Here is an 18,019-nt window from a genome sequence, read left to right as displayed (position 1 = left end):
ACATGTTTTCCCTATGTAGACTAACTGAAAAGAGTTGCATGGAAGTTTGTATATGCGTGATTTGTTGAATCAATAAGTGATTACTTCCTGTGTTTGAAGTTTTTTCTGTGTCCTATTTGAAGTGTTTTTTTTTTTTTTTTATGTTTGCTATTCTGCAAACCGTTTCATTATTGTAAAGCGAGTATAAGTGTTTTGTTTTATGTGTGGATTCTTGCTCTGTTGTGTCCTTTGTGCAGTCATCGTCTATTGTTCAGTTCTTGTGTGTTCTTGTGCAAGGTCTTGTATGCATATGGCATGTTAGCGCCTTGTCATTTTACGTAATTTTTAGTCTAGTTTCTTTATTACAAACATCTCATGAAGATTCTGCACAGTTATTTGTTTTACTGTGTTTAACTTCTGTGTGCAGTGCAGTTTGTTCATCAGGGTTTGGTTCATCTTTGAAGCATACCGTATTTACTCGAATCTAAGATGCACTTTTTTTCTCTCCCCTTGAATTTCGAGTCTCAAATTTCAGGTGCGGCTTAGATTCGAGTAAATACGGTAATCGGAAGCTTGTTCATTTGTGTGTCAATGGAAAGTTAGATTGATTGTGAACGGTGGTCCATGCAGTTGAGACTTGTAAAATCATGTGTGTAATGGTTTGTATTGACTGAGTCACGTGGGAATGTACTTACACAGAAATATTAGTAATTTACATGATAACTGCAAGTTTGGTCACTGACAAGACGAAATATAATGTGGTATCTGTAGATTTGTAGGTTTTGTGAATGAGAATCAGTACTAATGCGTGGATTAAACAGGCAACTTAATAATAATTAAAAGTGGAATTATGGATGAATGGTGATTAACTAAAGAGTAATGATGAAGTAATGTTGTTGTTGTCTGCTGTGTCCACTGTTATTTATAGTACACAGCTAGGCCTTCACAGGGTGCTACATGTCACACCAGTCTCTATTGTGACACCACAAAGTTCTGATCAGTCGTCACACAGATAGAGCACGTAACAGGTACCTTATTATGCTTCCGCCACAAGACTTAAAAATGGTCCACTACATATGGCAACAGTTGCAGTCCACTACATATGGTGACAGTTATATCTGCCGCCACAAAGGATGATGACACCAAGGACTACTTGCTGCATCCGCCAAATAGTTCACAGATGCAATATTCTTCTGCTGTACGCATATAAAAGTGGCCGCACAGCTTCACTCAGCCAGATGTCACAGCTGTAGCATATCATCAGTCGCCGAACAGCTACCCACAGCTGCCACAGTCATAGCCCAGCAACTAAGAATGAGTGCCAGAGGTTGAAAATACCGCTACAGTTGTAAAATTCTTTTATTATCACATGGCCGGTTTCAGACTCTTATAAGCCCATCTTTAGGTGTCGTAACTTAGAGCTGTAGCCCACGAGTGTTGTGGTGGATGTGTACAAGGCGCGGTGTGCTACATACAAGCGCTCGTCATGTACGTCATGGAACTTGCTTCAGCTTATGTCTTTCAGAACTGTGTTGAATTCTCGCAATATCATATCTCTCATCTTGTGAGCTTTTACTTCCATTTCTTTCTCAACAATATTACCTTCAAGTTTGTTTTGCTTATATACAATTTCTACATATTCCTTCCCTTTTCCCCTTGGTACTGGCTTGCCATCTAAGCCTTTATCATTTACATTGCTGCTTCTCATTTCTTCAAACGCCTCTAATTTTCCAATACGCTGCATCTGTCTTTCTCACAGTCAAACCTGATTATATAGCCTTGCATTTCTCATCTTGCCATTCTTGCTTTGCCAGTTTGCACCTCCTGTAAATCTCAATTTTTAGACTTCTGTATTCCCTTCCGTTTGCTTCATTTGCTGGAATTTTATACCTCCTTTTGTCAATTAAATTCAGCATCTCCAGAGTTATTCATGGATTTGTACTTGGCCTTGTCTTTTTAGCTATGTGATCCTCTGTTGCCTTTCCTATTTCATCTACCAAAGTTACCCACTTCTTTCCTATTGTGTTCCTTACCCTTGTTTTAGTTCAACAGTGCCTAATGCTCCCTCTGACAGTCTCAACAGCCTCTGCTTCCTTCAATTTATACATGTCGTACCAACTTTATTTCCAACATATCTGCAGTTTTATCACTTTTAGTCTGCAGTTCATAAACAATATGTCATGATCAAAGTCCACATCTGCCCCTTGAATGCCTTACAGTTTACAATCTGATTTTGAAATCTCTGTCTTATCATATCATTATATAATCGGTCTGAAATCAGGTCTCTTCCATGTATACAAGCTTCTTTCACACTTCTTAAATCAAGTATTAGCATTATTACATTATGCTTTGTGGAAAATTCCACCTGCTATCTTCCTCTTTCATTCCTTTTTCCCAGTCAATATTCTACTATTTTTCTTTCTCCTACTATCGAATTCCATTCCCCATCAAAATTACATTTTCTTCTCCCTTAATTATGTGAATAATTCACCTGTGAAGCTTGTTGGCATATATTGAATTTACTCAACTAGAAGATGAGGTTTTATCCCTAATTCATCATTCGAAAACTATGTAGCCACCTTATATTTGCGTATTAAACTACTGCAGCTCAGGTTGATGGTTTTACATTGTTTAAAATATTGATGTAGGTGTTGTCTTATATTTGGAGATGAAGCTTGAGTTATTGAGGTCATGTGCAGATTTATTTAGAAGAATTTGGAAGGGTGGGTAGGGCAAACAATACTTGCACTTGAACAGATATGATATTTCACGATAAACCAAAGTGCTGAAACAATCACGTGACATTTGTCTCGCGTGGTGCTAGCGCAAGGGATATGTGAGAAACTATGAACTAGCCATCCTATCAATCTACTGCTCTGCTTAAAGCTGGACAATTTTGTGAAACACAGAAAGACAAAGAATTTAACGCTATCACCTTAGAAACTCTTGTTTTATTTGAACAGGTTTACAGTAAAAATTCTCATATATGTATGGATATTGTATACAAACACTTTTGGCGTTGTTTAAGGAAAGTTAACACTGAAAGACAAACATGTTGTCCTTCAGAAAACATTACTTTATTCTGAATGCACGTCAATATTTTATTTTATAAAGAGAAATGTAATGATTTACCAAGTGGGTTGCAACTGTGAAATTCTGTTGCTGTTCACGTATTAGAATACTGGGTAGAAATGTTGCCACCTTTTTATCAGCTTTGGAATAAGATGGTTACATTCAGATGAAACAAAAAAACAAAAAAACAAAAATTAATCCTGACTCAAATGTCTACAAAACAAAATAGGTAAATCATATTAAACTGACCATAATTGTTATCATGAAGGTAAATTAAAGCAGCAAGACACATCATGGAAATAGTACCAACAGATGTCACTAGATAGCAGGATGAGCGAAAGTTCGAGAATTTCACTAAATCGCAATTGGAAGCTTTCACTTATGTATTGGTGGTTGTTGTTGTTGTTGTTGTTGTTACATATGACATGCGAACTAGAAGATACTACAGTCTGTGTTTCATGGTTGCTCAAGCACAGCATTACAGAAGAGTTGAAGAGGGAACAGTGTTACCAGCTTGTCTGAGAACTAGGATGACTGTGGGGAGGAGAGTAGTAAATGGGCAGCACATTACATTGTGCTGCCAACCACGGAAATCTATACCATGTACTTTGGATTTTTATGACCATCTACCACATGTAAACTGCAGTGTAACTGAATCCCTTTGAATCGACATTAAAATTAGATAAATACACAACAATGGTATACATTTCTGCATGAGATGGAAGAAATCCTGCAACAATGTTGTCAACACTCACCATGAGGAGCGAAAGGGAATGTGTCACCTGTGGGTTCTATGCAGCAAATGAGAGCAGCACACAGATGATATACTTGGAAGCAAGAAATACTCTAATATTCTCATGTCAGTATAGAAGTGAAATCCGATATGTATTCAAGATGGGGAAACACACACAACACACACAAAACACACACACACACACACACACACACACACACACACACACACACACACACACACACACAACAAAGATATAACTTGAACAGCAGTGCTATTAGGATGATGTTGCCAATTAAAAATAGTTATACAACAGACAACAGAGTTAGTATGCAGAAAAGGTGGTGAAGATAAAAATTAATGTAAACCATTTCTTTTTGTCTATATTATTTCTTGTTGTATTATCAAAATGTAGACAATCAATAAATGACTAAGTTTAAAACAGGTATAATGCTAATGTTTTAGGCAGATACTTAATGGCAATAAAACAGTTTATAGTCAGAATATGTTAAAAATGTATTTTTCTGAAGGAGCCTCTTTTTTTTTCATCTTCTATTAAGGGTCATCTTATACTTTGGTAAAAACAGTAAGCTAAGCTTTTAGTACCGTCACGAGTGTTGGCTTCATGTCTATCTTAGCTACAATAATGCGCTGTTCATACAACCTCACCTTCACTGCTATTTTCTTATTCTTTACTGGACCTACTCCTGCATTACCCCTATTTACTCTTCTAATTATAACCATGTACTCACCTAACAAAGTCCCGTTCTGTCTGCCAAAACACTTCAATAATTCCCACTATATCTAACTTCAACCTATCCATTTCTTTTTTCAAATTCTCTAGCCCACCAACATAATTAAGAAATTTAACATTCCACTTGTCTACTTTGCAAAGTCAGTTTTGATTTTCCTGATGAAGAAATTCTCCTAAATAGTTCTTGCAGTTCCTGCCTGGAGATCCAAATGGTGGACTATTTTACCCAAGAAAGTGCCATCATCATCATTTAAACACAGGGTAGAGCTGCAATGCCCTCGGGAAAAGTAAAAGGTGTCATTTCCCCTTGCTTTCAACAGTTCACAGTACTTGCATATATATTTGACTGTGTCATGAGAAAAGAAAATTGTTAGAAGTTTAGCTGCTATACCCACCCTTCTTGGTACATGATTCATCCGCCTTTCCTTCAATTTCTCTAAAGCTCTCTGATTTTTCAGTCTCTGCTCCCTAGTTGAATAAAGAAGAAAACTGAATTAAATAAAGCCATACCTAACTTTTGAAAAGACCACACACAAGAATACACACATGTTAACACAACACATCAATACTTTATGATAAAGCGTATTTTGTAGTTTTTTCATGCATCATGATAAACAAAGGTAAATTATAAAAGTTTATTTGCAAACATTATTTTAAATAAAATACTCCTGTTCAAAGAATCATATTGTTGACATGTTAAGGCACAAGAACACACTATCTGAATTCTGCAATGAGATAACGTTTAACACAAGTTTAATGATAAACCAGTCAGCAAACTGTTACCAGAAATATTTATTCTATTGCAGGATCTTTATCTTTTGATGTCCACTATGTATGTCAGCTTTGTAAACACACCAGCATCAAGTCTTCGATAACCATTTCTATTGGTACATACGTATGAAGAAATGTTTCTTAGTATGTACAGTGTCTCTCAAGGTAAAATGTCGTCCATTATCTAATAATATGAAACAAGGTGATGAAGGTTCAAATGCCTATCAATGACAGTGAGCTCATCATAGATAGAACACAAGATGGAAGGTGAAAAAATAGGTATGGAAAGTGGTCTTACCCCTTGGAAAAAAAAAGAACATCTGAAAATTCACCTTAAAAAGTTTAGAGTAAGCACAGAAAACATAAATCTGGACAGAAAGATTGTATTTGAACCACTGTCCTTTTTAATGAGTCCAGTGTCTTACCACTGCGCCACAAAAACTGCTTTTCAAAGGAGGTTCAATCTACTTTTAAAATAATATTGAAGTCACACTTACGATTGATATGACTATATGATAAAACATTTCTTGCCTAATAAGCTGCAGGACAAAATCTGGGCACTTACCTACGTACTTGTTCTGAATATTTCTTTGATGCCCAACAAATTGCTCTGAGATCCCACAAAGGCTTTCCATAACAAACAAAACACTTCCAGTCCTCTGATTCTATATCCTTAAGAATCGATCGCTTCAAATTGCGCTTGATACATGCCTGGAACATAGAATGTTTGTAACGTACAGCATATGCACTGAATTAATTGTTCTTATAGCCTTATACTTACATACATATGAACAGCACATTGATTCACACATGTATTGAATCTATATCACATACACTCTGAAAAGACTGATACATAATATATGTAATATAAACATGATCGGTAAAGGATCCTGTGACTACTGTAAGACAGAGTCACAGGTCACCCAAAAGTTTTACATACAATATATCTAAGACTTGTTAATTGACATAAACCCACCTAATGAAAGATGTAACCCTCCAAAATACGTAGTCAAAATATGGCGTGCGGTGCAGGAACTTCTTTATTTTAAAGAAAAATGTCATAGAAGTGACAATATTAGAGATATCAATTTAATCTTCTTTTCTTTACAAAGAGGTTGGTTTAAAGCTATATTTCATTAGGTTTTGATAATGATATCTTGAAGGTGTTCTTTCTGCTTAATACATTTGGAGAGTTCAAATCAGAAGTTTCAGTCCACTTTGTCCAGCATTTCTCTGTCTATATAGCAGTACAAATATTGTTCCACAGCTCACCTGCAGTCTGTGGACAATTGGTATACACCAAGGATTTACGACAGCCCCGTAAGAAAAAGTTGCAGGGAGCAAAATCTGATGTTTTGTTTACTCACACATCCTACCAAATGAAAATTTGCCTCCTCAGTGAAGAACACAAGGGCATCACGAAGCAGGCTTTTGATTAAGGCTTCACATGCATTTTTTACATGGAACAAAATTGCATGGATTAAGTGTGTGCACCATTGCCAGTTTTTATAGATGAAATTTCAAGTCTTCATGAAGAAATTGTCTCACTTCACAATCATAAATTGCAAGAGCAGCTGCACATTTGCCTGCTGATCGCTTGGGGGAGTTTAAACTGGCCAGCCTTACTTTCTTGACATTTTTAGCAACCTGGTGATTCTTGAATGTTCTGGTTTCTTTTCCCCCACACTGTCAGTATACATAAACATGTCCACCCACATAACAATCAATTTTTTATCAGGGAGATGACCTGCAGGCACAATATTGAACTCTTACATGAATGCATGCACGGTTGCAATGACCGAATGGCCTTTGGAAAAAGCAAGTTGCCCCCTTCCAAATGCACTCAATCCCATACAACAATGAGTAATGATCACTGTGTGGTGTGCATTTCAAATAAGGATGTTCCCTCCCACACCCTGTAATAATACGTTGTGATTGGTTACAATAATTTGTACTTTCAATGGAAATCACTCAAACATTTTTTCAGCAGTTCTAGGAGACTTTTTATATCCTTGAAATAGAAAAAATGAAGAAGGAATGCATGTTAATGGAACACAACTGAACCACATCTGTTTTTCTGATAAGGCTGTAAAATTCTTCTCTAGGGCAGGTGAATGTCAACAACAAATGATAGAAGTTTATAGTCTGCATTTGAAAGAGGGCCTGAAAATCTATTTTAATAAGACTAAAGTCATAAATAATAAATACAATGGAGAAGAAACTTCTACCAATTAACAGTGAAGTCGTATAACTAGTTAACAGAGTGTGATTCTTGAGTTTCTCCCAGCGTATTTGATAATCAAAATATCCACGAGTATGCTGCCGGTCTATAGTGTCCAACGGGCACAATATTTCGGCGATCATACATGTCGCCATCATCAGGTGAACTGACGGACTGAGCTCCTGTGAACGTGCTGGCACGGAGATCCGTATGCTATGGCTGCTCAGAGGGAACTGGGTTCGGTCGTGGCGGCGGCTGATTTAAATACCCTCCGCCCGCGGCGCGCTCCCTCCGCCGTCCGCGCCCCGCGCCACAGTCGCGCAGTGGAACAGATTGCGACGGCGTCTGAGATGACGTCGGTGTGATGGCTCTGTCCGCCATGGCCGTCACAACTATACATTTGCTCGATTTACTCTTGATTAACCCGATCGCTGGTTCCCAAGCCTTGCTAAGATTATAGCCACAGTCACGGTTTATGAGGTCGTCATTGGTGCGAATTTCGATGGCCTCTCTAACAACGCTGCCCCATTATTTCGACGCCTGTACCAGAATCCTCGTGCGGTCATACTCCATGGCGTGATTTTCCGACAAACAATGTTCAGCGACCGCCGACTTGCTCGGATACATCAGTCGAGTGTGCCTCTGGTGTTCACGGCATCGATCCTCGACGGTACGCATCGTCTGACCAATATACGACTTGCCACATTGACACGGAATCTGGTACACGCCGGCCTTCCTCAAACCCAGGTCATCTTTGGCACTCCCCACCAGTGCACGAGTTTTATTTGGAGGATAAAACACAGATCCGACCCGGTGTTTCTTCAGAATGCGGGCGATTTTCCCCGAGAGTGGGTTTGAGGAAGGCCAGCGTGTACCAGATTCGGTGTCAATGTGGCAAGTCGTATATTGGTCAGACGATGCGTACCGTCGAGGATCGATGCCGTGAACACCAGAGGCACACTCGACTTATGTATCCGAGCAAGTCGGCGGTCGCTGAACATTGTTTGTCGGAAAATCACGCCATGGACTATGACCGCACGAGGATTCTGGTACAGGCGTCGAAATACTGGGGCAGCGTTGTTAGAGAGGCCATCGAAATTCGCACCAATGACGACCTCATAAACCGTGACTGTGGCTATAATCTTAGCAAGGCTTGGGAACCAGCGATCGGGTTAATCAAGAGTAAATCGAGCAAATGTATAGTTGTGATGGCCATGGCGGACAGAGCCATCACACCGACGTCATCTCAGATGCCGTCCCAATCTGTTCCACTGCGCGACCGTGGCGCGGGGCGCGGACGGCGGAGGGAGCGCGCCACGGGCGGAGGGTATTTAAATCGGCCGCCGCCGCGACCGAACCCAGTTCCCTCTGAGCAGCCATAGCGTACGGATCTCCGTGCCAGCACGTTCACAGGAGCTCAGTCCGTCAGTTCACCTGATGATGGCGACATGTATGATCGCCGAAATATTGTGCCCGTTGGACACTATAGACCGGCAGCATACCCGTGGATATTTTGATTAGTTAACAGAGTTTTTGTGATTAGGGCAATTAAAGACAATGACTAGGCAGGCAGGTAGGTAAAGAAATAAACAGAAAAGTAAAAATGACATGAAGTGTTTCTGGTGAGCTATACAGATTTTCCAAAATAAAGAGTACAATGCACCTCAAACATCAAACAAGAAGTTTACAACCAATATATGTATCAAGTTTTCTCTTACGATAGTGGTACAGGGACCTTTAATGTGAAAATTATTTAAAAACTGATGTTTGCTCAGTGAGCTATGAATAAGTGCAAGTCAGAAATTACTAGTGGACGTATACACAGCAAATGAATTATGCAACAAACTGGAGCGAAGACTTAACTGTCATGGTAATGAAATTGAACAGAAAACAGAAGGAACTAAGTGAATGGACGATAAAAGGGGCGAGGTAGGTTGCATTCCAACAAACACAAAAAGGTCACAGAACCAACCTAATAGAAGATTGGACGACGACATTAGCAAAAAATTAGAAAAAAGTTATATTCCAAAATTGCAAAGAGCTGCTGATGAAATAAATCTTTATTAACTATCAATATAGTTAACAAAGATTTATTTCATCGGCTGTTTTTGGTGAGTTTGAAAAATGATTTTTTTCTAAGATGTATCAGCTGTGTGGCATCACTCACGCAATATATATGCATCATCAATAACTTGGATGTTTATCACTGAATAGCACAAATGAATGTCAACTGACTGAGGATTTACTTTTCTGTAGCCAGTTACAAGGTGATGCAATAGGGTTCAACAGTGTACACATTAAATAAGATCTGTCTCTGAGGTAAGGAATCCAGCCTAAATGTGCTCTGGGTGCATTCATGTATCTAAGAGACAAGTATTTCACTGATTTGTCATTCACTTTCAAAATTTTACCTGTTTTTACACCATGTCTTTTCCATTCACCTATCTGTTTTGAAGAACATATTTCCATGAATGTCATTTTTAAAATTCCACAATTTTATGAGGCTCGATTAAAATCTTATACTCACAAAGAAATATAAATTGAGAGGCGGGAGAGGTGAAAAACAGTGAAGAAAAGCACTGCTCTAACAACTTGGTATATACTACCCTTCATTTTCACGTTCATTCATGTATACAATGATACCATGGCAGAAAAGGACACTTCTCCTTGCTTTTTACTTTTTGCTAATTAGCTATCTTTCATTCTAAAAAAAGCAGTCTTTCTGTAATCATTAAAATATTCTTACAAGTTTAACAACTACTGTAGTTCCACTACAGTCAAAGACCACATTACTACAAGTTTGATTGCTAAATCCTTTTACCTTGCAAAAGGCACAAGTGCATTCAGCACAACAATAGAGAGTACCACCTTGGCCACACCAACGACAGTATTTGTCAGTACCATCATCATCAACGGAAAAATCACCATTTCCATAAAATCTGTAACAGTCCTACAAAAAAATATATATATTAACATATTGTGAGTAAAATATTGTGAGATCAATGTCTTTAAAACATCTAAAACTGATATGTTGATAAAGCTGATTATCAGAATGTATGAGTTTATTACAATAAATAGCTCATTGCAGTAACGGAAGTAACACTGGCTAATGTAAATGTTAAACATAGTTTTTTGTTTTCTGAATTAAATCACAAATAAAATCTAATGTGATACATATTAGTGATAAATGGCTACTTATGTGTCACTAGATTACACAATTCAGTTCTTAACTTTTAAAACAAATCTATATATGTTCTGGCAACAGAAGGTACATTTTTTATATCCATGAGTAGAAATACATAAAATGCAAAACTATAACCACAGAAAGGCAAAAAAAGATCTTATACATAGCTCACTAACTGATAGCAACAAACATTTTCGGAAGAAGCTATGTACAGAGTGTCCTAGAGGGATGATCCGTTTTCACGGATGTGTCAGAAATGACCATTCAAAGCAAAAAAGTCTAGTAAACATGATCTCTAAAATGCATACCTAAGAGCTATGAGCACTTCTTCATCTTCAATACTGTGAAACACATCTATTATACTGCAATCTCTTCGTTTTCCATATTGTGGGAGGAGGTAATATGAACTATATAAAACAAGGAAAAAATGTCCAGTTAACATGGGCTCTAAAGTGCATAGCTTAAGAGCTATGAGCACTTGTTCAGTAGAAGAGATGTGTTTCACAGTAGCGAACACGAAACACGTGCTCACAGCTCTACAGGTATGCACTTTAGACCCCATATTCAGTGGATATTTTTCTCTCATTTTGCTCCATACCACTTTTTCCCAAAACATGGAAAGCAAAAAAAATGCAGAAGAAGAGACTTGTTTCACAGCATCAAAGATGAAGGAGTGTTCATACCTCTTAAGGTAAGCATTTTAGAGCCCATGTTTCTACACTTTCTTGCTTCAGATGATCGTTCCTGTCATAACCCTCAATACCAACCATTCCTCCTGGGACACCCTGTATTCTCAATAGATCTTAATCCAAAAAGAGAGACAAAAGGCTCTGACAAAAAAAAAAAGCTACTCAAGGGTTAGGTAGGAAATCAGAAAGTATGCACCACAGTAGGATAATGAAAAATAAAAATAAGTTTGAGATATCAGTAGTAGGAGATATTCGAAAATCTGACAAACCAGGAGGGCCAAGTTGACAGACAAAATGCTACACATAAGCAAAAGAAAGACTGGTAATACAAGGTAAACACTGGAAGAAACACAAATCAAAGAAAGGAAAGGAGTGGGCTGCAACAGAGATGAGAAAACATAAGAATGAGACAATTAGGAAAAAAAGTAAGTGAAAAGTAGAAAAAAAGCTAAATTCATAAGTGAATAAGGGGTTAAAACAATTGGAAAAATCACTGAGGGGATCCAAGGAAGACAATAGAACAAGAAAATCAGTTTAAGTAGTGGCCTTGGCACAGGTTGTAAAGAAGACCATCCATCAAAATGAGTCTACAGTTTTTTAGCTGAGAATGTTATACCTGCGAGCCAGAGCTCCAATTGCTCATATGGTGAAACAGGCACTGAAATAATCATTATAATGTAACACAGAATTAGTCTACTGACAGGTTCTTACACATTACCCAAGTAAACCCTCTGTGTGTCAGTTCATCCATGTTGACAACAAAGGGGTTATTGCACCAACTTACAAAGCAGACTAACTGTTGCCTAGCTACTGATATTTTTAACATGGGTTGTCTCACAAGAAGTATGTCTTTGAAATAAAGTAGATCCTACACTTGATGCAAGTGATGTAGGTTGTGGTAGGAGAGTACACAGAACCAGTTTAGCAGTTTACTTTGACAAGGATCACATGGTAAGGAAATAGGCCGAGGAGGTGCACAGGAGCTGCAAGGAACAGGTGTTTCACCTGAACATGGAGACAAGTCAAAGTGCAAGTACTGTTCTTTTGCTAGTGAATTTTAACAAATGGAAAGACTACTTTCATCAGCACAAATATCAACATTAACCAACATAACATGTGAATTAGAAAAGGACCAGGTGAGCCTGGGCAGTAAAAATGATATTCCACTAAATCAAGCTTATCAGTAGCACCATGTGTCTATATGGTAAAGATATCATCAAAATTATGGAATCAATGAACTCATACACTCTAGGCTACACATCTCCAACATCTAAGCGACTCATAAAGACGATGGTATAAGATTCAGTCATCCCATTTCCCACACTCATCTGCCACACCAATATGTATGGCTCCCTCTCAAGGATGACACAATAAGTGGGGAGTATGAAATTGGTTAAGACAATGAGGAAGGACATCATAGCACTGCTTTCAAATCAGTGGTAGTTCATTGAATGCTCTGCAACACACCTGTCACATACATAATTCCATTAACTGTAGTTACAAACAAATTTCCTATGCTGACACATCCACCTTTATACTACCGACTCATCTCAAAGTCACAGTGTGTACCTTTCCTCACTGTATAACATTGATTGTGAATGATGTGGTTCCTTCTTCTAATCATCAGATCTTCCAAATACTGAAGCCACAACTTTGTCGTAGAAAATATGACTGGTTCTCACCAGTCTCTTGGCCTCAACTTATCCTGATTTCTGCTGACAAATTGGAAGAGGAGGACACTTTTTGGCAAATGACACGTATTACCTATCTACAGTGCCTGTAGATACATTCATCCATAAGTGAGATGTGTCCATAATTTATACATAATTCATTAGCTCACTATGGGCGACATTGTAGATACAGTCATAATAGCATCTACCAGAGCAAAAATGCACAGTATGTGATGAACATTTCACCCTTGAGCAATAAATGCTAACTTAAAAGACTGAAAAATACAAATATGCAATGTTATCAGTTAAATCTGGCAGGAAGTTTCATATCAGTGCACACACCGCTGCAGAATGAAAATCTCATTCTGGAAACATCCTCCAGGTTGTGGCTAAGGCCGGTATTACACTATCAAATTTCTTTGTCAAAGATTTGATCAAAGATGTGATCAAATATTCCGTCAAATATATTTGACAAAGATCTTTGATGTAGCACTAGAAGGGGTATTACACTGTCATCAAATTTTTCATCAAAGTTCAAGATGGCTGACAACAACTTATTATTAACGGCAGTAGTTGCCCGTACCGCAATTGCATTGTGTGCAAATATGGAAAAGAAGTGGGGGGGAAAAAAGGAACTATACATACGAGGTTGACAGTCTTAAATTCCTGGGATTACAACTTGATAATAAATTCAGTTGGGAGGAGCACACCACAAAACTGCAGAAACGCCTTAACAAATCTGTATTTGCAATTCGAGTGTTCGCAGACACAGGCAACATAAAAATGAAAAAGCTTGCATACTTTGCCTACTTTCATTCCATAGTGTCATATGGGATAATATTTTGGGGTAAATCATCAAGTCAAACAAAAGTTTTCAGAGTCCAAAAGCGTGCAATACGTATTATTTGTGGAGTAAATTCACGGACGTCCTGCAGAAACCTCTTCAAAGAACTGGGTATACTAACTACTGCCTCTCAGTATATTTACTCCTTAATGAAATTTGTCGTAAATAATATATCTCTTTTTCCAACAAACAACTCAGTTCATACATACAATACCAGGAACAAAAATGATCTGCACAAGGACTTAAAAGCACTTACTTCAGTTCAAAAAGGGGTCCACGACTGAGGAACACTCACCTTCAATAATTTGGCAAACATAAAAAATTTAGTTACAAATAAAGATCATTTTTAAAGGAGCCTGAAAGACTTACTAGTGGCCAACTCCTTCTACTTCATTGACGAAATTTTTAAAAGAAACAAATGATGTATTTATTCATACTATTAGTATTGTTATTTCAGATTTTAAAAAATTTACATGTTCCACATCCACGAGGATCTCCTCATCACGGATCTATGGAACGAAAAACTAATCTAATCTGGGTGAAGCCGTGGGTTTTACGATGACACGATAAAAGCATTCAGCATAACTTGTTATGTGAGCTTACAGTGGAAGACGTCATACATCAATTACTTAAGAATGGATGAGCATACATTTCTGTATGTGCTCAGTGAAGTGTATCCTCATATCACAAAGCATAATATTCACTTAAGAACTGCTACTTCTTCAGAAGACAGGCTCACTGTAACACTCCAATTCCTTGCTACAAGAGAGGGTTATGTTAGGTTAGGTCAGGTCAGGTCAGGTCTCCAATCTTTTTAATCTGTTTTTGTATTCATAGTGCCTCACGTTGTAAAGCGCCTCATCCGCTTCATACATCTCTATTAATTTTATAGTTGTCGGCATACACCAATTCTATTTACCATCAATGTTTATAAAAACACTACAGACGACAGAACGCTGCAGCGATGCTAGCGCTCCATGTGGTAACATGTCACATTGCAGTGAACAGAAGACAAGCGATTTCTTTGATCAAATCTACAGCGAGGCCCTAGATTTGATCAAATATTGGACGACATTTGACAAAGTCCCTATTGCACCATCAAATATCTTTGACAAAGATAGTGAACAAAGATATTGAACAAAGAAATTTGATAGTGTAATACCGGCCTAAGCCACGTCTCCGCAATACCCTTTCTTCCAGGAGTGCTAGTTCTGCAAGATTCGCAGAAGAGCTTCTCTGAGGTTTGGAAAGTAGGAGATGAGGTACTGGCAGAATTGAAGCTGTGAGGGTGGGTCATGAGTCGTACTTGGATAGCTCAGATGGTAGAGCACTTGCCCGCAAGAGGCAATGGTCCCATGTTTGAGTCTCAGTACGGCACACAGTTTTAATCTGCCAGGAAGTTTCATATCAGCTCACACTCCGCTGCAGAGTGAAAAATCTCATTCTGGAAATGTATCAGTTATCTTGTTCAGCAGACCATCCGAGTTGCTGCTTCAATCAGTTCTCTCACACCAAGCAAAGCAAGCTTTGATACGAAAATCACTGCAAGTCATATTTCATTCAATAAAATATGTAACGTATTTTAATGTTATGACACCATGTTTACATCTGGATCAGTATGTGCTGCTTACAGTACATAAGACTAATTGGTCCATAAACATAAAGGGTGCTACAGATATCACTAATAACATAAATAAATGCAAATATATTCTGGATGGTCGAGCAGCACACAACTATAATAAAACCATGGTTCAGATACCAAATCTTATCTCCTTTCCATTGCATCTAACATAACATAGCTGACAATAACTAAGAAAACACACGTCATTAATCCACGAAAACTAAGGCAATATTTTGATTTTGCAAAACTGTGAAACATAATGTAAGCTATAGTTTCAGGAGTCAGTTCATTACTTTGCACAAGAGAACGTCCAACACTGGATGTGACAGAACTTCACTGCCATTCACAATGCGGCTACGCAGTTCCTTTGCACAAGAGGTACATCTTACTTGTTTGCTCAAAAGTTCTTCTATACCTATAAAACAATAACAAATAAACTGACTGTTAGTAAATTATCTCTATTAGTAAATATAATAGAAAGATACAAAACAACATACATTGTCATTCTCCACCTTTGCAGTTTTGTGGTTCGGATTTAATTTAAGACTAATGATGTTATTTAAATAAATAGGTACTGGCATGAAGGGAGGAAAACTTTAAAAACAGATGGTAGAACAATTGTAAAACAATTAATGAAGAAAACATAGAAACCACTGAGTTCTTGTAATTAGTGCAGTTGAGGACAATGACCTGGCAGACAACAAAACAAACAAACTGGAGTGAGGCTTTGGGTGGCTTTGATGAACAAAAGGGAGTTTTTAAACATTAAGTTTCCCATGTTTCTGAAAGGGGAAATTTACAATCAGTGTGCATTACAAGCTCTTAATTATGGCAGTGATACAATATTTGTGACCTCTACCACAATTGCTTATTGGTCACTGCGCAACTTCAATCAACAATATTCCATGGTGCTTATTTTTCAACTTTCCACAAGTTTGGCTCCCGCTCCCTCATCAACAAAAAGTCTAGTCTGTGAAATTGTTTAGCACAACAAAACAACTGTAAAGGGTCCCTCAATGTCCATGAAATTCTGAAATTTTCGCTTCAATCACTTGTATACACTAGCAATATAAATTATAACAAGTTTTCATTACTTTAATTGTCACATGTAGCTTGTGATTTGCTACTGTTAAATAAATATGAAAAAACACTGAATGGTTTACATTACAATTAAGTTTAGTAAATAAAAACATCAAAAAAGTTTTGCATAACCTCGGTTCCAAGAACTACGGAACCTGTACAGAAAATTGGAACAAGAGATCAACATAAATGTCGTTGCTGCCCTTTTTATTGCTTACAAAAACCACACACTGCATGTTGTACCACCATACAGCGAGACTTTCAGAGGTGGTGGTCCAGATTGCTGTACACACTGGTACTTCTAATACCCAGTACCACATTCTCTTGCACTGATGCATGCCTGTATTTGGTGTGGCATATTATCATCAAGGCACTATTGGTCCAGATTGTCCCACTCCTCAACGGCGATTTGGTGTAGATCATGGGTCATGTCATCCATAAACAGACATTTTCAATCTATCCCCGGCGTATTTGATAGGGTTCATGTCTGGAGAACATGCTGGTCACTCTAGTTGAGCGATGTCATATTATCCTGAAGGAAGTCATTCACAAGATGTGCACGATAGAGGTGTGAACTGTCATCCATGACAACGCATGCCGCACCAATATGCTGTCGATATGGTTGCACTATCGGTCGGAGGATGGCATTCACGTATCGCACAGCCATTATGGTGCCTTCCAAGATCACCAATGGCGTATGTAGGTTGTCTGGTTGAAGGCATATGTGACACTCATCGGCGAAGAGGATGTGATGCCAATCCTGAGTGGTCCATTCGACATGTTGTTGGGCCCATCTGTACCGTGCTGCATGATGTCGTGGTTCCAAAGACAGACCTCGCCACTAACGTCGGGAATGAATTTGTGCATCATGCAGCCTATTGCGCACAGTTTGGGTCATAACACGTCGTCCTATGGCTGCACGAAAAGCATTGTTCAACATGGTGGCATTGCTTTCGGGGTTCCTCTGAGCCATAATCTGCAGGTATCAGTCATCCACTGCAGTAGTAGCCCTTAAGCGGCCTGAGCGAGGCATGTCTCTCTGTAACTCCTCCATGTCCGAACAACTCCGCTTTGATTCACTTCGAGATGCCTAGCCATTTCCCTTGGTGAGAGCCCTTCCTGTCACAAAGTAACAATGTGGATGCGATCGAACCGCGGTATTGACTGTCTAGGCATGGTTGAACTACAGACAACAAGAGCCATGTACCTCTTTCCTGGTGGAATGACTGGAACTGATCGGCTGTTGGACCACGTCCATCTAATAGGTGCTGTTCATTCATAGTTTTTTACATCTTTGGGCAGGTTTAGTGACATCTCTGAACAGTCAAAGGGATTGTGTCTGTGATATAATACCCACAGTCAACGTCTATGTCCAGGAGTTCTGGGAACCGGGGTGATGCA

The 18,019-nt window shown here is 38.5% G+C and overlaps 1 protein-coding gene across 2 annotated transcripts in view; it reads right to left on the bottom strand.

Annotated features, from left to right (window-relative positions):
* LOC126473359 (transcriptional regulator ATRX homolog) overlaps window positions 1–18,019 on the bottom strand; it is a 479,699-nt gene that overhangs the window by 390,718 nt on the left and 70,962 nt on the right. For both annotated transcript variants that reach the window (XM_050100365.1, XM_050100366.1), the window contains exons 4-7: window positions 15,832–15,953; window positions 10,352–10,480; window positions 5,875–6,020; window positions 4,934–5,006 (exon numbers count right to left, since the gene is read on the bottom strand). In XM_050100365.1, coding sequence (XP_049956322.1) covers window positions 4,934–5,006; window positions 5,875–6,020; window positions 10,352–10,480; window positions 15,832–15,953 — 470 coding nt within the window. The remainder of the gene's footprint in view (window positions 1–4,933; window positions 5,007–5,874; window positions 6,021–10,351; window positions 10,481–15,831; window positions 15,954–18,019) is intronic.

This window comes from Schistocerca serialis, chromosome 4 (genome assembly GCF_023864345.2).
Source record: "Schistocerca serialis cubense isolate TAMUIC-IGC-003099 chromosome 4, iqSchSeri2.2, whole genome shotgun sequence".
Lineage (NCBI taxonomy): Eukaryota > Metazoa > Arthropoda > Insecta > Orthoptera > Acrididae > Schistocerca > Schistocerca serialis.
This window is presented reverse-complemented; position numbering and strand designations above follow the sequence as displayed.